Here is a 25,962-nt window from a genome sequence, read left to right as displayed (position 1 = left end):
GACATATCATGATTAACAAATTGCACCCCGTTATCTGAAACTAATGATTCAGGAAAGCCTTCTCTCATGAAAATCTCTCTGACAACACTAATGGCACTCTTGGCAGTGGGATTTGCACAACATCTAACCTCTGGCCATTTGCTATGAAAATCAATCAAAACAAAAGCAAAACGTAAATGAAGAGGTAGAAAGTTAAAAGGTCCCACCAAATCGATACCAACTTTTAACCATGGTTAGAAGGAAAAGCTATGTGTTGAAGCGGAGGAGTTGAAGGTTTTAAACTCTTTTCAGCCCCAGCACAAACACAACATTCCTTAACCTTTTCATCTACATCACAATCCATGGATGGCCACCAATAATGTAATCTTAATCTCCTTTTAGTCATGGTAATGCCAAGATGTCCTTCGTGTGCACAATCTATCAATTTTACTCTTAAAACAGAAGGTGGAATGCACCTGCTCTCTCTCAGAACGACACCATCTTCGATGGACAAATCTTCTGAGACTTTCCAGTAAGCTTGCATGCTAAAGGGCACCGATTTCTCTCTTGGCCAACCATTTATAATGTAATGTTTCACCTTCTCTAGGATGACATCACTGCCCATAGCTTCATTCCACTCATTCTCATTGCATACAGCATGCTCCACAGCATCAATCGCAGCTATAAAAAATTCTTCCTTGTCTTCATTTACATCTCATGAATCATCACCCTTTATAGGAAGTCTTGAAAGAAGATCAGCTGTAACGATATCTTTACCTGGAATGTGTTTTACTTCAAAATTATATTGCAAAAGTTTGGTAGATAGCCGTGCTATGCGAGGAGTAGCATATTTTATTCTGTCACCATTGAAGATATAAACTAAAGGTTTGTGATCAGTTTGAATGAGAAATTTTCTCCCCCAAATGTAAGTTCTAAATTTCTCGCAAGCCCACGTGCCAATAGTTCTTTTTCTATAACCGAATAATTTACTTCGGGATCTCTCAACACTGGAGGCATAGCTGATAAAAACATCTTTATCCTCAACACTCTGTGTAAGCACTGCACCTAACCCATAGTTGCTTGCATCAACTGTGATGGTACAACTAACATTGGGATCATACGGTTTTAAAGTCTTGGCATTGGTCATTTCAGATTTAACAATCAAAAGTTTGCTGACAATTTTCATCCCAAAGAAAGGCAATACTAGATCTCAGCATGTTGGAAAGAGCTTTCATTTTAGTAGCATAATCTGGAATAAATAGTGAATAAAATTCACATAAACCCAAAAATGAGCGCATCTCATCTTAATTTTTGGGAATGGGACAATCGACAGCTTTCACTAAACCAGGTCTGGGGGGGAACTCCATTGGCAGAAACTAAATGACCCAAAAACTCCACTTCCCTTTTCCAAAATTCACACTTGTGTTTTTACCACAATGCCTCTTTCCTCAAAAGTTTTAAGTACCGTTCTAAGAGCATTATCATGTTTGTCTAAAAAATGTTCAAAAATCAGCACATCATCTTGGAAAATGACCACACCTTTGATATCCTTTAGCACAGTTTGCATAACTCTCTGAAAAACGGAGGCTGCCGAAGCAAGCCCAAAAGGCATTCTGCAAAATTGGAAAGTCCCAAAAGGAGAGTTAAAAGTAGTGTAATGTTTTGAATCATCATCTAACAAGATTTGATGATAGGCTGAAGCCAAATCAATTTTTGAAAACCACTGTGCATCTCTTAATTCCTCTAGCAAATCACCAATTTTGGGTAGGGGATGAGCATCAACCCATATCTCTTTATTGAGACACCCAAGGTCAATACATAGACTAATCTCACTGTTCCTCTTCCGTGCAACCACCAATGGGCTAAGCCACAAACTGGACTCAACAGGTTCAATGACACAATTTTTCTCTAATTTTTCCAACTCAGTCTTGAGATCAGCTCTCAGACTGAAGGGAACCGATCTTACTTTATGTTTAACTGGTATAGCATTACTCTTGACTTTAATCATGTGCTTAAAACCAGAAATCTTCCCTAATGAATCTGCAAAAACACTTGGAAATTCCTTCTCTAGACTCAGCGAATCAGGTAAATCTTGTACCACCAACACATGTTCCTTAGCACCAGGTTTCAAGATCATACCAAACGGACACTGATGATACCAACCTAGAATGTTGAGACCGCTCATAGCTACAACATACATTTTTCCATAAATTTTCCTGCCCTTAAATACCAAAACGTCTTCAATATAACCATCCAGATCAATTTTGCGACCCTCGTAGGAAACAGGCGCTCTGTCAGGAGGAAACAACTTCCCAGCATCCCAAGATTGTTTGAATAGCTCTGAGGTAATCATCGTAATCCTAGCACCTGAATCAACTAGTAATTTCAAGGACACCTCACCAACATAAATATTCACATAGGGATCAACGCACTCTGAAGGGTCACCAGTGACTATGTCAACATCCCTAACAGTGGCTATTATGTCCTTGAAATTTTGAACCAACTCACTATCCACAACATGCTCATCTTCAACAACACAGTTAATATTTTCAGCTTTACTGACATTACTTTCGACACACTTTCGCCAACTGAACTACTCTTCCACATTTATAACATTTGGCATTCTTTCCTGGACAAAACCTATTGTCTTTGCTGTGAGGAGCATAACCACATCTGTAACATATATTTGTTTTCTTTAAAACACTTTTTTCTGCAACTTTTTCCTTTTTAGGAATGGTAGATTTAGAGATAGAAGAAACTACAACATTCACATTTTCTTTATTAATACTCACACAGCACTTAATTCCTTAATGGAGTTTAGTGCAATTTCAAGACTTTTTGCTACTTTAATTATCTCATCTAGCGTGGGATTACCCATAGTGAGTAATTTTTGTTGAATATGTTTATCGCTGCAGTGAGCAATAAACTGATCCCTAACTAATTGATCATGAAGCTCCCCAAACTGGCATTCAGCACACAATTTGCGCAGAGCACTCAAATACGAATCCACATCTTCACTTTGTAATTGTGCTCTCTAGGAATTTGTGCCTTAATACTACCAAACCAGGTTGTACATCAAATTTTAGGATGAGTTTTTTAACAGTTTCTTGGTATTCATCAACGACTTCCCCCTCACCTAATACCAAATCAGGCAAGTGTTTATAGACTTCTCTACCTTCAAACCCTAAACAGCACATAGCATGGGACCATATTCTAGTTCGTTCAGTAAACTTTAACTGGTGAATATTGGAGGAACTTTTTTGGTGTCTAAAGGATGAAGATAAGCAATTGAAAGGGGGAGGGAGGGCTTAACTCCGGATCATCAATGTTGAAATATACTTCATGGCATATGTCAACATAAAATAAATTGCTCAATATGGTTTGCCTCAGAATCCATGCATGCTGTAAAAACGTAATAAGCTGTGTTTCGCTACAAATTGAATTGAAAATAAGGAATACATACAGCCATGAAAACATTTGCAGCAGACAGAAAGCATCAATTTGTCCGTAAAAGTTTAGGCATCAATATTTTAAATCTCAATGGATGGGCTGCTATATACACTGGAGCCTTAGCATTGCCAAAATCACAGGGTGCAACTCTCTCCTCCCGCTAACCCCTGTCCTAATTGAATGATGGTGCCTCACTGGAGGCAGTTCAAGAGTCAATATTCGACTCAGCAATTGGCAACAAAAACTTGCAAAGAGGCTGTAACTGCTAAAACTTGTCCATAAAAGGCACCCAAAAAATATATGGTCCATTTCACTATTAATGGCCACAGGTGTATCAAGATTTTTAACATCATTCTGGAAGCAACAGACAAAAATACTGGACTAGAACATGCCTATACTTCAAATTACATTTCAATGTCAGTTTTCTGCCACACAGATATACAATGACTCCTAATAGATATGCTCAAATATTCTTTATTAGTGAGCATGGTGTTGCGTTGCTGTAGTTGTTACCCTCCTTTCTATCATGCACACTTTAATGGGAGATGTTCAGAGCGCAGACATTGTCACTTACTTTATTCTCTCTATCCTGGAGTCCAATTGCAGTAGTTCTGAGCTCCTAATCTAGTGAGATAGGAAGTGAGAGACAACCGCTTTCTGCAGAACATTCACACCATCTTATTGCTTCACATTCCTTAGATTCATTCCATAATTATTCCAATACGATTGGTGGTGTAGCCTGCCTGCAGACCTCTCAGGTCTTCACCTGAATGATCGATTAATCCTTGGCTATTTAAACTACGTTTCATTTGATGGCTAGGCCGGTGGGATTATTGGGCCTGGACAACTGCTGTCCATTTTGCAACAGGCAAAGTGGGTTCATCTACTAAGCCCTTCAAATTGCTTAACTCTTGCTCCCTTTTAGTCTCTGCTTCTTAAAGTCTTGTAGAGCCAATGCACTTCAGCTGACACTTTAGGTACCGGTGAGTCTCCATGCCTCTCTGTACTGAGTCTCCATGCCTCCCTGGACTGAGTCTCACTCATCAACAAAGGCCATGCCACCAACTTTGAAGGAGTCTCTTGAAAAGTTGAGAATTATTATTTGTAAGTTTTATAAAGAGGGCACATAGCTGCACGGCCTTATGATGGGTTTAAGCATAAAAATGTGTTGACAAATTTTAAAAGGGCATATAAGGAGACAGCAGACCCTTCTGGAGTATGTAGGTGGCATGAAAATGCACAGAAGGGAACCTAGCAGAAGACAGTTGCTAAGAACAGTGCCTTGGGTAAGCAAAGTCCACCCTACTTCACGTTTGTAACTCATCTTAAGAAGGTCAAAGGAAGTTTTCCTTAAGCATTTGGTAAGATGCTACAGCACAAGCACTATGGAGAGATAGTCTTGCGTAAGGTCAAAAAGAGCTTCTTACATCAGAGCTTTCAAGTCCACTTTATCTTCCTCGAGAAGCTAGTTATGGAAAGTGGATTTGACTTGTGGTCAGAGCACATTAAAATAAAACAAGCATTTACAATGCAATCGTTTCGGCATTATTAAAGGTAGAGCTATTGGCATTGCTCATGGCATTTTTTTAAAAATAATAAATAAATGTCATTGTCATTTACATTGCCAAAAGCTTAATCGTTAAATAAATGGCATTGTCATTTACAGTGCCAATAGCTTAATAGCTCGCAAATGCATGACCTATTGCATTTACACACATACAGAGCCACACACACACAGAGCCCCACACACACACACAGAGCCCCACACACACACACACAGAGCCCCACACACACACACACAGAGCCCCACACACACACACACACAGAGCCCCACACACACACACACAGAGCCCCACACACACACACACAGAGCCACACACACACACACAGAGCCCCACACACACACACAGAGCCCCACACACACACACAGAGCCCCACACACACACACAGAGCCCCCCACACACACACAGAGCCCCACACACACACACAGAGCCCCACACACACACACAGAGCCCCACACACACAGAGCCACACACACACACAGAGCCCCACACACACACAGAGCCCCACACACACACAGAGCCCCACACACACACACAGAGCCCCACACACACACAGAGCCCCACACACACACACAGAGCCCCACACACACACACAGAGCCCCCCACACACACAGAGCCACACACACACAGAGCCACACACACACACAGAGCCCCACACACACACACAGAGCCCCACACACACACACAGAGCCCCACACACACACACAGAGCCCCACACACACACACAGAGCCCCACACACACACACAGAGCCCCACACACACACACAGAGCCCCACACACACACACAGAGCCCCCCACACACACACAGAGCCCCCCACACACACACAGAGCCCCCCACACACACACAGCCCCCCACACACACACAGAGCCCCCCACACACACACACAGAGCCCCCCACACACACACACAGAGCCACACACACACACTCAGAGCCCCACACACACACACAGAGCCCCACACACACACACAGAGCCCCACACACACACACAGAGCCCCCCACACACACACAGAGCCCCCCACACACACACACAGAGCCCCACACACACACTCAGAGCCCCACACACACACTCAGAGCCCCACACACACAGAGCCACAGCCCCACACACACAGAGCCACAGCCACACACACACAGAGCCACAGCCACACACACACACAGAGGCACAGCCACACACACACACAGAGGCACAGCCACACACACACACAGAGGCACAGCCACACACACACACAGAGGCACAGCCACACACACACAGAGGCACAGCCACACACACACAGAGGCAGAGCCAAACACACAGAGCCAAACACACAGAGCCAAACACACAGAGCCAAACACACAGAGCCAAACACACAGAGCCAAACACACAGAGCCAAACACACAGAGCCAAACACACAGAGCCAAACACACAGAGCCAAACACACAGAGCCAAACACACAGAGCCAAACACACAGAGCCAAACACACAGAGCCAAACACACAGAGCCAAACACACAGAGCCAAACACACAGAGCCAAACACACAGAGCCAAACACACAGAGCCAAACACACAGAGCCAAACACACAGAGCCAAACACACAGAGCCAAACACACACTCAGTGCAGGTGTGCCGATAGGAGGGCTGTTAAGAAAGTGCACAGGTGTGGATGTTGGCAGCACACCTCTGTATTCTTGCTCACAATTTGTTCATCATCATGAGGGGATAATGTGTGACTTTCTTTAACCATCACATCATGACGAAGTACCAATAAAATATTTAAATATTAGTTTGTGCTATATAAAAACACTTCTCACAAAACACACCAATGCAGGGCTTCTTACCCATTTTGAAATTATGGATAGGTCACCAAAAAACACATTCCAAACCATTTTGCTGCACATGGTTTGCTAATGCCCAAAGCTACTGCTCCTATCAGCCCATCAATGTTAAAGGTTTTGCAGTTATAAATCTAAACAATTGCTACCCCGCCTCCTCTACTTCCACCCTATCTGAAATGTGCATATACATAGGTCTCAGGCATGGCGAACTGAAAATTAGTACTGGAGTCATCCCTCATCCAAGTTTCTGCCATATATAACGTGTCCAGAATCCTTTTTTTTAACAAGTCATAAATATCTAGAGTGTGTTTGTGCAAAGAGTGAACTTTAATCAGCGCCGCCTTCAATTCTATTTGACTCTCTCTGGATTTTGCCCTGTAATTGACCTGATGGCACGAACACACACTATAAATTAATGATCCGCACTCTCAAGTGCCATCGCCCTTACCCGTAACTAAGCCTCTGCTGCGGGCTTGGTACAGCGGGGTTCGGCCGGTGTAATGCCTCTCGCAAACGCTGCTGCTGACCCCGGGCCCCCTCGACGCCTGCCTCAGGGTGGCCGAGATAGCTGCCCATAAGCATTACGCAAGGAGAGGGAGAAGGGCCGCCGTTTGCACAGGCTTTGGGCGGGGGCTCCGGCATAATTAAACATAATTAACCAGCAGGAACACAGACCGCCGGCGAACTGCTGCACGCGCACCAGCGAGAGACACCGCAAAAACGATGCCTAATGCCACATCCTCTTCTCTGAAATTAAACATAGGCCTTTCGATTTAAAATAGAATCCTTAAACAAAAGTACTATTAATATTGAGAACAAAATGTAAAGAGATGTTATGTAGACATTGCTATCTTAGCGTTATCACTGAAATGACGGACTCGCAAAATGTTGAACAGTTATCTCCGTAAACTGCCTATAGTTTTGGTTGGAAACTGAATCCAACATATACTACCCCCTCCCCCTTCGACATGCGGTAGCCGATCATCCATAATAACCCTTCTTTCTGGGGGGCGGAGCTTGCTGGCGTCCATGAAAGACGTGTGAGCGCTGAGCTCCTCGCCTGAGCCCCATCAAACTTCGACAAAACTATCCTTTCAGCGCCTAGCTATCTCTGAAAGCTGAGGCGGACTCTATCTACGCCCCGGCCTGGTGGGGGGCCTTTCCACGGTCGAAATCCGGTGTGGTGTCGCTTTGCTGTTTGGAGAAGGGTGCAGTGGCGGACCAGGCCGTAGTCCACGGTCTATCCTGAGAAGCTGCCCGAGCTGCGTCACGCTACGTGCGGCACTAGAGTGGTGCCGGTCTACCTCTCCTGCGACTACACAGCAGGTCCTGCTTCGCGATATCACGCCCTGTTCCCGAGCGTAGTTGTGGTGGACTGGCCTTTGATTGTGCATTCGATGGGAGCAGACGTGCTGGTGCTTTAAGGTACTAATGGACGCTGGAGGAAGTTGCTAGCTGGCCGCCAACCTCCTTGGGGAGAGATCCATCGGCCTGTGCCTGAACCCTGCGCGTCTCAGGGACAGCTGTGGGGCTGTGGATTTGAAGTGTTCTGGAGTGTGGTGACCCGACTGCTCGACTTTGGTGTGGTCCGGTTACAAAGGAGTGCTCGGTGGTGTGCCTCTCTGGCTACTAGGCCTACTCGTACTGCCGTGCGATTAGCCGCCATCTTGGACGCATTTCTTGCTGCGCAACACCTCGTCCTTTGGAGCCTGCTCCCCCAGTGTCTCCTTTCTACTCCCCTAACATTCGCTGGCGGTTTATTGCTGGCGGTTGGGCACCTTGACTGAATGTCAACCAGGAACGCTATGGGGAAGGGCGACAAGACCCAGCCCAAACTGTCGTTTGATCAGCGGAAAACGAAGGGTGCAGAGGGGCCGGCCCCGGATGCCTCGCCGCGGCCTACGGCATCCGACAGCTCACTGTGTGCGGACATTCGTGAAATGCTGGGCGCTATGGAGAAAGGCTTGCAGGACAGCATGGCAGCGATTGGCACTAAAATCGATGCTCTGTCATTCAGGATGGACCGCATGTCAGAGAGTAGATAAGCATGCTGAACGGCTGGATATGGCAGAAAGGCGGCTGACGGAGGCGGAGGAGGCCCAAACGGAATGGGATAAAGACCGCAAGCATTTCGGACGCCTACTCCAAGTCATTCAAGACAAGACGGAGGACTTGGAGGCGCGCTCACGGCGCTCCAACGTTCGCATTACTGGGGTGGCGGAATCTACCAACACTGGCAAAATGGAGCTGTTTGTGGAGAAGCTGCTTCGGACACTGTTAGGGGAAGAGGTCTTCTCCCCTATGTTCATCGTCGAGAGAGCTCACCGCACTTTGGGGCCGAAACCGCAACCAGGACTCCCACCGCGGCCGATTATTGCGAAGCTCTTGAACTATAGAGACAGGGATCTGGCGCTTCGGCTGGCAAGGGAGAAAGGAAATTTGCAATTCGAGGGCATGAATATCTCCCTCTATCCGGACTTCACGGCGAGAGTGCAGGAGGAGAGGAAGCGCTTCGCCCCATATAAGAAACAGATGAGAGACCTTGGGCTGGACTACGCCATGTTGTACCCTGCGAGACTCCGAATCAACAGGCAGGGGCACTCACACTTTTTAAATGACCCTGCGGACTTGAAAAAATCCTTGAAGGAGTGGGCTAAGGAACAACGCAACAGCCCGAGGAGTCAACGAGAGGACGCTGATGCCGCTGCTACCATGGACGGCCAGGGGTAATAGAGTGTGTGGACTCCTTTCTGGGTCGACTGTGCCCTTCCGAACTTTTGACTCTGATGCAGACGCTGTGAGCCTACTTTGTCGAAATTGTGGGGTGAGATCTTGCTACTGGTTGAACGCATAGGAATGCGCTGGGGGTTTAGCGGCAGCACGTTTTACTATTTGCTGGTTGCTTTGGGGAGGGCCGTCACGCGCGCGGGAGCTTAGTTCTTTGATGGTGTGTTTTTGAGCTAGTGAGGGTGCCGAATGGTACTGGGGGGCGGGGTGGTGAGGTAACCGAGGTTTAAGGTCCTAGACCCGATTGTACTGTTGTCTGGCTGGGAACCTCTGCCCCTGGGCCTTTGGCTTTTGGCTCTCCTGAGGGCCCCTTGGGTCTGTAGAGTCTACTGGTGGTTTCGGGGAGGGGGATGGTGGGTGGTGGTGGGACCTGTCTGACCGGGTTGGGGTTGGTCGGCTGTGGGTGGGTGGGTGGTTGTTCTATTCTTCTTTTGTTGACCATGTTACATATGTCAATTGGGGTCTGTTGGGGGGAGGGTTTTGTTCGGCCTACTACTGGATTGTGTCTGCTGTGCCACCTGTGCGAAGCCGATTCGCTCCCTGTCCTGCAATGGTGGATGTTGAGATTCTAGGGCCGGAAAGTGGCCCCAACTCTATCAGAATGCTATCTTGGAATGTGAGGGGGCTGAATGATTTCCGTAAACTCCGGAAGGTACTAGCATACTTACAGCGACACCGGGTTGATCTCGCCATGCTCCAGGAAACCCACCTGCCTCTAACTAGTCCTATGCTGTTGACCAGGGGTCTTGGGAGTGCTTGTGTTGCTGCAGGGTTCACTACACATGCGAGGGGTGTGCTTACGTGGGCTAATCCCAAATCGCAATTGACACTGCAGAAGGTTGTTGTGGACCCGGAGGGTCGGTGTGCTGTTGCCCGTTGTGTGGGGAAAGGCCACGACTTGTTGGTTGTGAATGTGTATGGCCCCAATTACGACACACCTACCTTTTACACCTCGCTGGCGGACCTATGTAGACAGTATGAGGGCTCCAGGTTGCTGTGGGGGGAAGATTTCAATTTCGTGTTAAATCCGGAGCTGGACAGGTCGGCTGGTGCTCCCAAAAGCCCAGCGGCCTCTGCATTACTCATGCAGGCGGAGCTGGTGAAGCTTGATTTGTTTGATGTGTGGCGTCATAGGCACCCGGGGAAGGGTGGTTTCACTCATTACTCAGCCTACCATAATATACACACGAGGATTGATTATTGGTTTGCCTCCCACTCCCTCCTTAATTCAGTGAAGGGATGTGCAGTATTGCCCCGCACGTTATCTGACCATTCACCGCTGCTTTTGCTACTAGAGGCACCGGCTAGAAGCATACCCCCGTTCACCTGAAGGTTCCCCCCGTATTCACTCCTGGATGAGGCCTTCAGAGGGGAATTGGCTGAGGATGTAGACACTTACTTCTCAACTAATGTGGGGTCTGTGGATAGTGTCCAGGTGCTTTGGGATGCATTCAAGGTCTACATACGTGGGATGACGAGGGCCAAACACTCAGGGGTGCTTAAAGCTATCAGGCAGCGATTGAAATACTTGGAAACACAACTGTCTGATCTGGAGCGACAAGCGGGGGGTGCAGAGGATACTGACACACATGAGAGGCTTAAGTCCCTGCTATCGGAATTCCATGATGAGGCGGATAGGGAGATACAACATATGGGGGAAGTACGCCACGGCACGCACATACGGGGAACGGGACCGCCCTGACTCCCTGTTAGCTAAACTGATGCGAAATAGCAGACCGCCATTGGTGATTGAGGAGTTATTAACATCTAGTGGTGCGGTGGTAACGGAGGAAAAGGATGTACTGGCGGAATTCCATGCTTATTATACCGAACTGTATAAATCGCGGTCAGGTCACCTAGAGGAGGAAATAGATGACTATCTGAGCTATATCCAGATGCCCTTTTTAGCCAATTGGCAGCGAGAATTTCTTATGGCACCATTCCAGAAAGAGGAGATTACGGAGGCGCTGGAGGGGATGAGGTCAGGCAGCGCCCCGGGGACTGATGGCCTTACGGTGGCCTTCTATAATGCTTTCCAAGACAAACTGGTACCCTACTTGATGCTGCTCTTTGACGACATTTGTCAACAGGGTAGTATGCCGAAATCTATGAGGGGGGCACTTCTCATCACCATCCCGAAGCCGGGAAAACCCCCCAATGAGTGTGGCTCGTATAGGCCGCTCTCCCTGATTAACGTAGACGCCAAATTATATGCAAAAGTTCTGGCAGCGCGTTTGGCTCTACTTGTCCCAGACTTGGTTGCCCCGGAGCAGGCTGGGTTTGTCCCCGCTCGGAACTTGACCTACAATATTCGTACGGTGCTAGGCACCATTCAGCATGTCCGGCAGGAAAACAAGGCTGTGGCTATTTTCCTGGACATGGAAAAGGCCTTTGATTCAGTGGAGTGGCCGTTTATGCTCAGGGTTCTGCGTAAGTATGGGCTCGGCGAACCTTTCTTACAGATGCTAGGGGCCCTGTACTATAAGCCGACTGCACGATTAAAGATAGGGAACTCGGTCACTGCCCCGATTGAGATCAGCAGGGGCACCCGGGCAGGGTTGCCCCCTCTCCCCGCTTCTGTACGCTTTAGTGGCGGAACCTCTGGCTTGCGCTATTAGGGAATACCATGGGTTTGAAGGGATCAACTTCCCTACCTATCAGATTGGCATTTCAACGTACGCTGACGACACCCTGTTATATGTACGAGAACCGGAGGAGAACCTGTCGTCTGTCTTGCGGGAAGTGGTATGGTTTGGAGCCCTGTCTGGCCTGCGGGTCAATTGGAACAAGTCTGTGGCGCTTCCTCTGACCCCGGTGACCCTCTCGTTTGACTCGGAATACCCGCTGCAAGGGACCACGGACTCTATCCGTTACTTGGGGATCCGTATTCACACTGATCCTGAGATTCTGGTGCGTGAGAACTATGGTGTTGCGTACTCTAGACTGGTGGATGATGTGGAGGTGTGGTGCAGGCTCCCGCTGTCTCTGATGGGCAGAATAGCAATAATGAAGATGGTGGTCCTCCCCAGGTTCCTCTTTCTCTTTGCTAATATCTTCATAGTGCTCTCAAAGTCTTTTTTCCGACAGCTCACGCAGACGCTTATCAGGCTTGCGTGGGGGGGCAAACAACCGAGGGTTCAATGGCAAACTTTAATGCTCCCCTATGAACGAGGGGGCCTGGGAGCCCCAGATCTAGAACGGTACTACAGGATAGCGCAGGGGGCTCATCTACACACTTGGATCCATGGGGACCCTGGCATCCCGCACGTGAAGCTGGAGCACCTCTTCGCAGATCCCACCCCGCTCCCGGCCACAATATGCTGCCCTGTTGATCGCAGGGTTGGTAATTTGGACTCTATTGCAGCCACCAACCACGCTTGGCATGAGCTAGTCCGCTCACGGGATAGCGAGCTGCTGTACTCTCCCCTTATGCGGGTGGAATGGGCGGTGTGGTTGGCCCCACTGACAGAGAAGGGGGTCCTTAAGGCGTTACGGGACTTGGGCATAGAAAAGATGGGGGATTTCTTTTTGAATGGCACGGTGAAGACATTGCAACAGGTCCTACAATCCCACTCTGGGAAGACGCTGTTACACAGCTTCCAATATCATCGGGTCCGTAGGGCGTTGCAGGTGTTGCTGGGCCCGAAAATGTCGGAGCCGCAGGAGGTGCTGGAGCTCACATATGTTATTAAGAACCCATCGCCCAGTAAGTTGGTAACGAATCTTAAGAAATTGGGGGACCGGCACAGGCAGTACCCGCTCTCCAAGGCCAGATTGGCCTGGCAGTGTGATCTCCAGTTGACGATCTTGGATGAGATGTGGCACTACTGTTGTACGAACACTAGAAAGATCTCACTTAATAGTAGACATCGTTTGATACATTTTAAGTATTTACAGCGGGTCTACTACACACCGGAAAGATTGCACAGGTACGGATTGCGGGAGTCGGCGGAGTGCGAGCGGTGCCACTTTCCCTCGGCTGATTTTTTACACATGTCCTGGGCTTGCCCTAGTATTCATACATTCTGGCAGGGGGTATTCTCGGAACTTAGTATGATGTTGGGAATGGAGGTACTGCCGTGCCCGGCTCTGGCGCTGCTGGGTTTTTCCAAACCGTTGCCAGTGGCGGTGCGGCGTTTGGCTGATATTGCTCTGCTGACTGCCAATCGCCTGGTTGCGTTGTGCTGGATGAGGGGACCGGTTCCCACTAAAAGGCGCTGGGAGACGGATTTGCTGATTGCTGTTAACAGTCTGAGGTGTATAATGAACTGCTTCCCCCAAAGAGTCGCCCTAAGAATTTATGGGGGCTATATAGGGAATATCAGTGTGCCAAGGGGGGCGGGGAGTCAGACCTTGAGGGGGAGGAGTTGGATGAGCTGCAGGAGGGTGGGGTGGAGGCAGCGGAGGTTGACATGCTACATGTTTGAATGTTCTTTCTCCAGAGGTGGTCACCTGGTTCCTTGTTGCTGCTAGTCGAGGTGTTAGGGGTGGGAGTCCCCGGGGAGGTTGCGTAGGGAGGGTGGTCTCAGTGGTTCCTTTAGAATTCTCCATTGCACCTTTGGGCCCACGGGTCCTTGGCTATAGGTGCATTGTTCATCTGTAGAATCAGCAGTCATAGCAGGTGGGTGGGTGGACACAGGTACGGGTAGGCTGGCTTGTTTGGGGGGTAGGGGGTTTGTTCGGATGTGGGTTTATTGCACTTTTCCCCCCTTTTTTTAGGTAACATGTTTCCATGATTCCGAGACTTTGTTTGCACGGTCGAGCTAACTGCATTGTCTTTGCACATCAATCTATGGTCATGGGTGTCGATGCCAGCCTTAACTACTTCACTCTTGATAATTGTCAAAGTTATCTCTGCAGAACGTTTTTTCTGTCTACGCCGCCAGGCCTCCGGGATGCTGGCACTACGGCTGTGTATGCTGCTACTGCCCATTGTCCTAGATGATATTTATTGTTGCCGCCGGCCTCCGGGTTGTAGGCAATGAGTGCTGTGTGCTTACATCGAAGGTGCAATAAAGTACAAATTTAATTAAAAAAAATAACCCTTCTTTCTACCCTACCGACTAAATTGTACTAAATCACCAAGCCGGGACTCTGCGTTCACTGAGGGGACGTTTCTGCTTCAGATGGTCAATCCTTTACTCACCACGCCTGCAGCCTTAGAAAACTCCCGGGCGACGCTCAATAGCTTGTTCGCGCGCGAAAAAACTAAACACGAACGGGAAACGATCACTAGGTATTGCGCTACACATCGCCATTATCCAAACTCTTACACGTTTTTCCTGAGCTGGAAGGAGGGCGTGCAGCGTTTGTAAGATTTTTGGAACGCTCTCTAATCCAAAACCAACTAGAAAGTAGCCCAAATACAGATACTGTAAGGAAGGACGCGAGGATAGGGAGGATGTGAAGTAGGAGCCAAACAAAACTTGCAGACTTTGGAACTAGGGTGAATGCTTGGGGAACAGGTTAGAGACGGCTTTGGCTCAAAATCCAGTAAACCTGGTCAAATCATTCAATCTATCCGTTCTTTACCAACAAATGAATGTGTCCTTGTGTAATGTAACAGGTGCTAATTTAAAGCGCTCCAATACCTTCGGGTATAAAATTGCAACAAAAAAAAAAAAGGACAGTTGTTCCATTATTTCCAGCTCCCCCTCGCGTTTTCACCGATCATGCTACGCAACCGCATTTTGTTTTAAATACAGGTATTTTTCAGCTCCCCTTGTTTTGCCGTTTTAGTGAGCATGCATGTCGTTTGCACAGGCTTTGGGCGGGTCTCCGGCATAATTAGGCATAATTAACCAGCAGGAACACGGCCCGCCGGCGAACTGCTGCACGCGCACCAGCGCGAGACACCGCAAAAACGATCCCGTTCCCCAGGTTCAGGCGTGAGTAGTGCACGAGGTTGGAGTGCTCGTGACGCCGCCGTGAGCGTGCACGCAAGCAGAGGAGGATCGCCGGAGAAGACATGGAGCCTGATGCCGATGCAGAGACTGACCTGCTACGGAGGGATAGGGACACGCGGAAAGAGCCCGGTGAGTGGGGGTGTGTGGTATTGGGTGGGTGGGGTGGGGGGGGGGGGGGGGGGAGGGGGGGGAATGTGTGAATGTGTGCATGTGTCTGAGTGTGCCGCTTAGTTGTAAGGGGGAGGGGTGTTTCTGTGCGCTCCTGTGTGTGTGTGTGCGCGTGATTGAGAGGCGAGAGGCTGCCTTGCTGTGCACAGTTGGAGCAAGAGATGTGCACGGCTGAGGGGGCGGGGCTGGGCGTGCGCGCCCACGATGGGAAATCGGCGCTTGTGCCCCGCTCTATCTTCCTTGAGAAGCTTCTCAGCTGCAATAGGTCTCGAAGCCGAGACCTAAAAATCAGTACAGTTCTTTAGTTTTTGCTGGGAGATGTTCCTGCAGTAGTGGAGATGGAACATGATCACAGCAGGGAATTAAGTCAACAGATAGTGAAGTGTGACAGGAGTAAATGGGGAGTGGGAACATCCCTCTGGATGGACAGAAGATGTTTACCACAACATTGAGTTGCAAATCAAACTAACATGTCCCAGTTTCGGGCGGAGGAGGTGAGGCAAATGCCTGAGGGGCACCTCAAGTTTTAAAAATTCTTGAAATTTAAAGTTCTATTTTACAACTTTGAACTGAAGGTCTAACCTGTTACTTTATTGCAATGAAAATACATGCATCAATTGATATAAATCCTAGAATTTTATTTCATGCAATACTCGTTTGACTCTATTGTTTAACAGTGAACCAAACAAACATTACATTCAATTCAAATATGGATATCTTCCCTCCCCAAAGCCACAAATCAGGCACAAGATCTAGCCTAAAAACATTTTGTGCATTAAAACAGGCAGCCCTGTTATGTACCATAAATACAAGCACTTCTGTTTGAACCACTTGCTGCCATGCAATTGAATCTGGCAACCATTTTATGACAACAGGCAATACAAACTTGAACACAGATTTAGGGGGTAACACATACATGAAATATAGCGGTTTATGATCATCATCATCAAATTGCTAATGTTTGCACAGCTGTGTCATGGTGCAAAACGATACACTAAAACAAAGAGGATTGCTTCACATAATAGGTTTGATAGTTTGCAATAGTCTTGTAACTGTTATTATTTAGGGCCCAAGAAGTAGAGCAACCATGACTTACCAATTTAACTGCCTCTTGTGCTGCATCCTTGTTACAAAATGTGATAAAAGCGTACCCTCGGTTTTGACCAGAAAGAGGATCCATCATAAGGCGGAGATCCCAAATAGGACCAGCTTTCTCAAACAGAGGAACCAATTCATCTTCATACAAGTCTCTGGGAATCTTCCCCACAAACACCTAAAACAGGAGACAAGTTTTAGTTAGAATATATAGTTATATATGCTTGTAAATTGAAAGGGTCAACATGCAAGTGTATATTTTTTGACAAGACGCTTTATTATGGCTGCCAACTGCTGGTTTTTATATTGATTCAGTCTGCACCTTCAGCTGAAGTAGCACCTCTAAAGCCAACATGTTTCATAGTTAATATCACTTAGCATAAATAATCACATTTCAGGGAGACTGCACTTGTTTATCAAACTGAAATTGGTTAATTTCCTATACAAATGGCAACAGCTAACAAAATACAAAATAAAGTATCCAAAACCACGTGTTAAAAAAGAAGCTGCTTACACACAAACTGCCCTGGCTGTTCTCTCCGTGGAGCAACCTGAAGCCTGTCACACAGCTCAGTCCTCCCATTCCCACATTTCTGAAGATATTTACCAATAGTACAGAATGCTTGGTGGCCATGGAACCTGCTGAAAAACGTGCCATGGTCCAGCTCACGTTCAGCTAGGATTTTCACTGATCTTAATCTTTGGACAGCATCAGCCACCTATAGCCAACTATTAACATAAAATAAAAACAAAAACATTCAGGCAGCATGAAGGTGCTGACTAGCAGTCGTGCTAGAATAAGACGTTTTGTGGAGATGCCCGATATCAACAATATTGGCAACAAAAAAACTGCTAAGTGTAATAGTGTGTAGAAGAGCTAGAGATCCTAGTTGATGCAGGACTGAGTGAGGACACTTGCAAAGCATGGTTCAACTAATGAGTCTAAGTGTTGAGGCTTGTGGAATAGGATAAAAGGTAAGCCTTTGGATTACACTGCCAGTTACCCTAGAGCAGACGTCCTCAAACTGAGGGGTGTGTGGGGGGGAAGTGGGGGAGGGGGGGGGGTGCATGGCCATGTTCCCAGGGGGCGTAAAAGTCTCAGTAACAACTTGTAAATGAAAACTGCCTGGAAGCGTGAATTTGATTATAAAACGCGCTTCCAGGCGGTCTTCATTTACAAACAGCAGCTGAAGTACATGTCAGGAACAAAGACATGATTAAAAGGTTCATAATATTCTGAAACTAATTTGTGTCATTCGAGCTAGAAATCTTTTTTCTAAAATCAGCAGTTTATGCACCATTTCATTGTGATGTAGAATCAAGTGTTTATTGTTGATTCTTTGTTATCCATGTTCTTTTCTTTTAGTTACTATTTTGGATACTAGAATCCCCACATATGCAAGTTTAAATATATACACACAAACACATACACACATATATATATATATATATATATATATATATATATATATATATATATATATATATATATATATATATATATATATATATATATATACCTCAAAACAATTCTCCCCACATAGCAGGAGGATGAGCCGCACACGTGACTTGCTGGAATGTTTTTTATTCAGTACTTATTTGCACAACATAACCTGGCAATCCTGACGCATTTCGGTTTAAACATAGACCTTTTTCGAAGGTAAGCCTGCACCTCACATACCGCTTGTCACCACAGCTCAATGTCCGCAAATATTACTTTATCGCCTCCGGTGGCTCCTTTATATATTGCATTCTGGGTCATGTGGTTCTAACCGGCAGTTTTTTAATTAATTAAAACCCTCCAGTGGGCGGTGCTTGTTGTCTTGTTTAAAAGTTCACTTTATAGTGATTATTCATTTTGACCCGAGTTATATTCACTGAAAAAACCATGGGTTTCACACCAGTTATAGTTAGCTGGAAATTTTACTGACATAAAACCATTGAAATTCCCACGTTATTATTATTGGGACATTTGTAGAGCGCTGCGTTACGCACACCGGCGTGTCCACGCGCTGAAAGTGGGAGAGGCAGAAAGCAGGGGACACAAAAACTGAGCGGACAATTATTTGGTGTAGAGGAATGTTTTAAGTTTCGCTCGGAACCTAGCCTCCTCCGGTTCCAGGCGCAAGTCCGTTGGTAATTTATTCCAATTAGTTGCCGCTAGGCATCTAAAGGACCTACCTCCCATGCGGGCTCTCTTGATTCTCGGGATCCTCAGTAGGCCGCCCCCTGTGGATCTAAGCGCACGTGTTGGTTGGTACACTTCGATCAGTTTATTCAGAGGGTCGGGTGCCCTGCCATTCAAGATACGATGGCAGGTGCAGAGGGCTTTGTATTCCACTCTTCTCCTCACCGGGAGCCAGTGTAACTGCTGGAGGGCCGCCTTAGAAGTAATATAGTTAGTTGGACTCACTATAACTTGCGCGCCTGCAATGCACTGCTGATGACGTCACATATTACATCACTCATGACATGGTCAGTGACATCACTCATGACATCACTGATGAAACCATCCTTGTGACAGAGTGACAGACCTCCTTTCAGTGTAATGTAACCCTTGAAACACAGATTTAAAAATAGAAACTAACATTTTCAAAAAAATGGAGATACCCATACCAGTTACAACAACCAATTCAGTAATTCCACCATCTATATACACATCCACTCATTCACCAACATTACTATATATCACTCATACATATACTCACTCATCATATGTAGTGATACACCTATACATCCTGTTACACATCAGCAGTCATCCAAAAGTTACTCACACACATACTCACACATGCAAATAAACTATTGAACATCCATTTATTTGCATATACATTTATACACACACTACCACCTTACTTCTAAGGAAACTTACACATACTTACTCTCTTAAACAATCACTTATAGAAACACATACTTATTTAAACAGGAACTCCTACAATCTCTCACTATATATACTATACTCACTTATATACATCAATACTCACATATACTAGATTAAAACATATGTCGTTACTAATGAAGACACTAGTGAGACAGTCATTCACTCACTAACACACACATATACACACTCATCCACCCATACAGTCCTGCACATATGCTGTCTTCAAAACACATACAAACAGTGAGTCAGTCACCAACCCTTGCAGCCACTTATACACAAAGAGAAACACTGATACAAACATTTAAATATTTAAACAATACTCGCTAATATATGTATTCACTAAGATACACTTAATAAGCCAGTTAACCAACCAATTTTTTTTTTTAAAAACATCAATTTACACACTTATTTAAACATTTATTCTTCCAGACCTTAACAAATACATATATAAAACAAATTTATTTTTCAGAAAGACACACATTCACTGGATGGTGTCATCAGTGATGTCATGAGTGATGTCACTGACCAGGTCATCAGTGATGTAATATGTGAAGTCATCAGCAGTGCATTGCAGGCGCGCAAGTTATAGTGAGTCCAACTAACTATAACGTGGGAATTTCAATGGTTTTATGTCAGTAAAATTTCCAGCTAACTATAACTGGTGTGAAACCTATGGTTTTGTCAGTGAATTTAATAGGTTTTTTAAATGCTAATTCCTAACTATAACTGGTGTGAAACCTATGGTTTTTTCAGTGAATATATATATATATATATATATATATATATACACACATACACACACATATACATACACACACACACACATATACATACACACACACACATATACATACACACACACACACACACATATACATATACATACACACACACACACACACACACACACGTGACTCCATCTTCGTGGGTGGGGCTCGCTCAGCGGCAGGACGGCCGCTAGTATATCAAGCTCCAAGGGGAAGTGTCCAAAACACAAGCAGCACTCATGAGAAGGGTGAGCTCGTATCGTGAAAAGCAAGCAAGGATTGAGGGCATACTCACTAGGAGGGGCTCATGGAGAGCCTTGAGAAAGCATGCAAATGAAGCGGCATCCATCCAGGACTGAATCATGGATTCTCTGGAAACCGAAGGCTACATGCAATAATGATTTGAGCAGCCTATTGAGGCAAATGATTATGCCAAACTACGGAAAACAGAGATTTATAATGCACCTTCCTGACTCGATATGCCCAGGAAGAAGAAATGCGTTACTTACCTGTAACTGCAGTTATCCAATATTGGTATCTTTCATAGATTCACATGCCTGAATCGTTCCCCGTCGTCTGAGTGAGAGTCCAATCATTCCCCGTCGTCGGGGTGGGGGTCCCCGGTATATAAAAATAGTAATGTCATAAAGACATATATACACTAATAGGCCGGAGGCCTCACATTAGTAACCTATCTGAGTCCTTTTGTAAAAAAGGACCAAACTTTGGCCAAGAGCAAATCAGCTACTACCACCCTCTAGAACCTTCCTGGAAGGAGCCCTAGTCCCTCAGATTTTCGTAAGCACAGTGCTAAGTAGTACCTACTGAGAGAACCAAGGTGAGCCCTTGCAGGGGAGGCGAGTGGGTTGCATGTGAATCTATGAAAGATACTAATACTGGATAACTGCAGTTACAAGTAACGCATTTCTTATCCAGTATTATAGGTATCTTTCATAGATTCACATGCCTGAATCAGAGTAGCAAGTAGTAGGCAGCACATTTCACATAATATAGCATGTAAGACACTTGATAATACCTTATCAATATTGCAACAGAATAAACTGCAAACAGGAGCAGGATGAGAAATGTGCAATTAGGAAATAGGAAAGTAAGAAGGCTCACCTCTAATGAAATAGATGACGGAGCACTGCCTGTCCCACTGCTGCATCCTTCATAATTTCCGAATCCAAGCAGTAGTGCTTGGTGAACGTATGTGGTGTCTTCCATGTCGCCGCTCTGCAAATGTCGACAATGGGAAACCCTAGAAAAGAGCGCCATGGAAGTGGAAACCGCTCAAGTGGAATAAGCCCGAACCTTGGCGAGCAGAGGATGTCCCGCCTGTTGGTGGCAGAAGGCGATGGCCGCAGAGATCCACCTTGAAATGCTCTGTTTTGCCCTGGGCCCGCTGAAGGCAATAAATAATTGGTTGGACTTGCGAAATTGTTCTGTTCTATGAAGGTAGAATTTCAGACATCTTTTCATATCTAAGGAATGTAGAGATCTATCCGCTGTTGAAGATGGATTAGAGAAGAAAGATCTCAGGACAATAGGTTTCTTTAGATGAAAAGCAGACGGAACCTTTGGAATGAATTTGGGTTAGTCCGTAGAATGACTCTGTCCTGTTTAAACTGAAGGAACGGCTCCTGAATACAGAAAGCCTGCAGCTCACTCACCCTCCTTACTGATGTGAGAGCCAGCAAGAGAGCTGTTTTCCATGACAAGTATTTGAGATCCGCTTTATGCATCGGCTCAAAGGGGTGTTTCATCAACTGCGCCAGGACAATATTGAGCTGCCATGTAGGTGGTTAAGGTCTCACTGGAGGATAAGTCCTGAATAAGCCTGCTTGACCAGTCTATTGGACCATAGCGAAACACCAGACGAAGAGCGTCTGAAAAGAGACATGGCTGCCAGATGGACTTTGATTGAGGCATGAGCCAATCCCGAGTTGGCCAGGTGAAGCAGATAAGGCAGCAGTTGTGCCGGAGATGACGAGAACGGGTGCAGTTTGTTAGCTTTACACCATAAACAGAATCTCTTCCACTTAAGAGAATATGTCTTTATTGGTACTGTCAGCCCGGGCCCGGGCTAAGACGACCCTGCAGTCCTGAGGGATATCCAAGTCCTGGAATTCTCTCAACTCAGGAGCCAAGCCGATAATCTGAGAGATGTCAGATCTGGATGCTGGACTTGCCCCTGATTCATAGTGAGGAGATGCGGGTAAGGCCTGAAAGGAATCGGAGGTTCCAGCGATAGAAGATGGAGTTCTGTAAACCAGTGTTGGCGTGGCCACGCTGGGGCGACCAGGATCAGTGGGCAATGCTCTGCTTTCAGATTCCGAAGGACCCTGGGGATCAGGGGAAATGGAGGAAAAGCGTAAGCAAATACGTTGCACCATGCGATCTAAAATGCATCCCCTAGAGATCCTTTCTGGGGAAGCAAGCTTGCATAATGTTGGCATTTTGCGTTGATCTTCGTCGCAAATAAATCCAGGTGAGGTCTGCCCCATCGGGAGAATACTGCGTCGAGAGCATGTTGGTCGAGCTCCCACTCGTGGCAAATGGAGCGTTGCCTGCTTACTGAGTCCGCCAGGGTGTTGTCTGCTCCTGGGACGTACTCCGCCCTCAGCGAACGGAGTAGCCACTTCCAAAATCGCTGCGATTCTTGAGATAACGTCATGGATCGAGTTCCCCTTGCTTGTTTAAGTAGTGCATTGTGGTGGTGTTGTCCGTCCTCACAAGCACTGGTGAGTTCCTGATTCTGGGCAGGAAAGCTCAAAGAGCCAGGTATACTGCCCTCAACTCTAACCGGTGATGTGGAGCAGTTTTTCGGCTGGCGACCACTGACCGTGTATCTGAAGTTCCTGCAGGAACGCACCCCATCCTTCCAATGATGCATCTGTTATCACGTGTGGGGAGATTGGAAGCAGGAATGGAAGGCCCTGGTTCAGGTTTTTTGTTTGAAGCCACCAGTGCAGGGCCTTCACCATGAACGGAGTGATCCGGAGTAGATCGTCGAAGGATCCCGTACACTGGATCCACTGAGATGATAACGCCTCCTGTAAGGGACGCATACGGAGGCGGCAGTGTGGTATTAGGAGGATGTTGGAGGACATCATTCCTAGCAGTGTCTTGAAAAGTCGCACCTTGATGGTCTTTTTGAGCTGAATGTGTGCTGCCAGCGACCTCAGTTTGGCCTGACGCTCCTGTGATGGAAAGGCCTTCACCTGATTTGTGTCTAGAATTGCTCCCAGGAAAGTGAGGCGTTGAGAGGGCTGCAGTACTGACTTTTCCTGGTTGAGTGTAAGTCCTAGACTCTCGAAGAGCTGAAGACAGGCGTTGGAAGACCTGTTTACGCCTTCTAGAGTGGGAGACTTGATGAGCCAGTCGTCCAGGTAGGGGAATACCTGGTGATGGTGCTGGCGAAGGTAAGCTGCCACTGGAGATAGGCATTTTGTAAAAATGTGTGGCGCCGATTTCAGGCCGAATGGCAACACTCTGAACTGGTAATGTCTGTCCGCCACAGTGAACCTTAGGCATTGGCGGTGACTTTTGTGGATGAGTATGTGAAAATAGGCGTCCTGGAGGTCTAAGGACACCATGAAATCCCTGGAATTGAGTAGCTGTAACACCTCTTGAATGGATACCATACGGAACGATTGTTTTTTGAGGTATGTGTTGAGGTTCCTTAGATCCAGTATAGGTCTCCATTTCTTCTCCTTTTTTCGTATCACGAAGAACCGTGAATAGAATCCTTAACCCCTCTGACCTCTGGGAACTCTTTCTACGGCTCTTTTCTGAAGCATTAGTGAGAGTTCGGCTTGAAGAAGATGTAGATTCTTGTGTTGCATGGGACATGGGGGGGTTCGAAGGAGGAGTGTCCACAAACTCCAGAGTATGCCCGAACCGAACCAGTTGGAGAACCCAACGATCCGTAGTTATTTTTTGCCAATTGTGGAGGAAATTGGAAATTTTGCCTCCAACTACGTAACGTGGAGAAGAAGTGGAGGCCTGTTGGAGAAAGAAGTCATTGCCTTCTGGCGGAATCTTTCTTTCCGCCTCTTCCTCGAAAGGAGGACTTATTGTAAGAAGACTGGCCTTGTTGCTGCCTCTGTTGGTATTGAGGATTTGTACCCTTGATATCCACCTCTTGTCTGCTGGCCTGTTCCTCTGGAGCCCTGAAAGGAAGTATTCTTGTACTGGGGGGTACCCAGGGCTTTGCGGTCTCTGTATCTTTCTTGATACCCTGCAGCATCTCATTGATATGCTTCCCAAAGAGAAGCTCTCTGTCGAACGGCATGTCCAGTACCTTGACTTGGACTTCCGGCCGGAAAGATGTAGCTTTCAGCCAGCCTTGGTGCCTAAGGACAGCTGCCCCCGCCAGCTGGCGAAATCCTGTAGAGGCGATATCCATCGCCACGTCAATAATCTCCGAGGCGGACCGCTCTCCCTCAAGGAGGATCTTCTTTACCTCTTCTTTTTGCTCTTCTGCCAGTGTGCCTAGGTATGGGGCAACATCTGCCCACATCTGGCGATTGTAGCGTCCCAAGTGCGCAAGCGAGTTTGCCGCCCTGACGTTAATGGCCGACATAATAGAACCTCTTCCCGATGTTATCCAATTTATGGCTTTCCTTGTCCGGAGGCGCAGTCAGTGCAGCAGCTGGGTTGTTGGATTTCCAGCTGTGCGGCCTGTGTAATCACGGAGTCCGGCTTAGTATGGCCTGTAAGGCATGCCGGAGCCGTGTCCGGGGCCTTATACTTCTTAACGAGCCTGGTCGGCACTGGAAGTAGAGATGAAGGATTTTGCATTATCTTTACCCCCTGGTCCCAGATGTGGTCAATAATAGGGATTGATCGGACCGTCTTCTTGAATGGCTCCTTAAAGTCATAAGAAGCAGTCCTGAGGTTGCGTGGTCATCTCTGTCTTGAACCTTGCTGCTGCTCGCTCTATAGCATTATGAAACCCCTCGATGTCTTCTGGAGGTTAATCCGCCTGTGCCTGGTATGGGGATGCTGGATGTGAAATGATGTAGTCATTCCACTCATCGTCCTGTATTTCTCCTTCTTCCTGTTGACCCTCCTCGTCTTCTTCCGCTGCTTCCTCTTCATCCGAAGATTGTTGTGGCGGCAAAGATACAGGATCCGGAGTAATGACCAGCGGAGGTGGTATAGGGCGAGGAGGAGGAGCTGATGTCACGGGTTGTGGTGGCACTACTGGAGGTGGCGGAGTAGGCGGAAACCACTGTTTGTAGTCCGCTATGAGGAGTTGTAGGTCCGTGACAATTGAGGCCGGGAGGCACACCATAGGTTGTGAAGGAGGAGGCGATTGATATTCCTCCTGGTATGGGACTTCTTCCTGACCCATATCTTCGTAATCCAAGCTCTCATGGACCTTGACATGTAGCTGTGATGGACTTGTTGCAGTGGGGAACATGGTGCCATCATCAGAGTCCTCAGTCTCCAGTAAATGGGCCGGTGGCAGTGGCTGGACTCTGCTAGGAGACTTAGCCTCTGGCGTCAGCGTACGCGTTGACATCCTGAAGTGTGTATAGGTATACTTCAGC

The 25,962-nt window shown here is 46.9% G+C and overlaps 1 protein-coding gene across 6 annotated transcripts in view; it reads right to left on the bottom strand.

Annotated features, from left to right (window-relative positions):
* The window catches only part of HNRNPR (heterogeneous nuclear ribonucleoprotein R), a 340,992-nt gene that overhangs the window by 184,399 nt on the left and 130,631 nt on the right, over positions 1-25,962 (bottom strand). For all 6 annotated transcript variants that reach the window (XM_086957668.1, XM_086957669.1, XM_086957673.1 and 3 more), the window contains one exon: positions 16,758-16,934. In XM_086957668.1, coding sequence (XP_086813794.1) covers positions 16,758-16,934 — 177 coding nt within the window. The remainder of the gene's footprint in view (positions 1-16,757; positions 16,935-25,962) is intronic.

This window comes from Lissotriton vulgaris, chromosome 2_1 (genome assembly GCF_964263255.1).
Source record: "Lissotriton vulgaris chromosome 2_1, aLisVul1.2, whole genome shotgun sequence".
In the NCBI taxonomy this organism is placed as follows: domain Eukaryota; kingdom Metazoa; phylum Chordata; class Amphibia; order Caudata; family Salamandridae; genus Lissotriton; species Lissotriton vulgaris.
The sequence above is the reverse complement of the archived record's forward strand: the minus strand, read 5'-3'. Positions and strand labels throughout refer to the sequence as shown.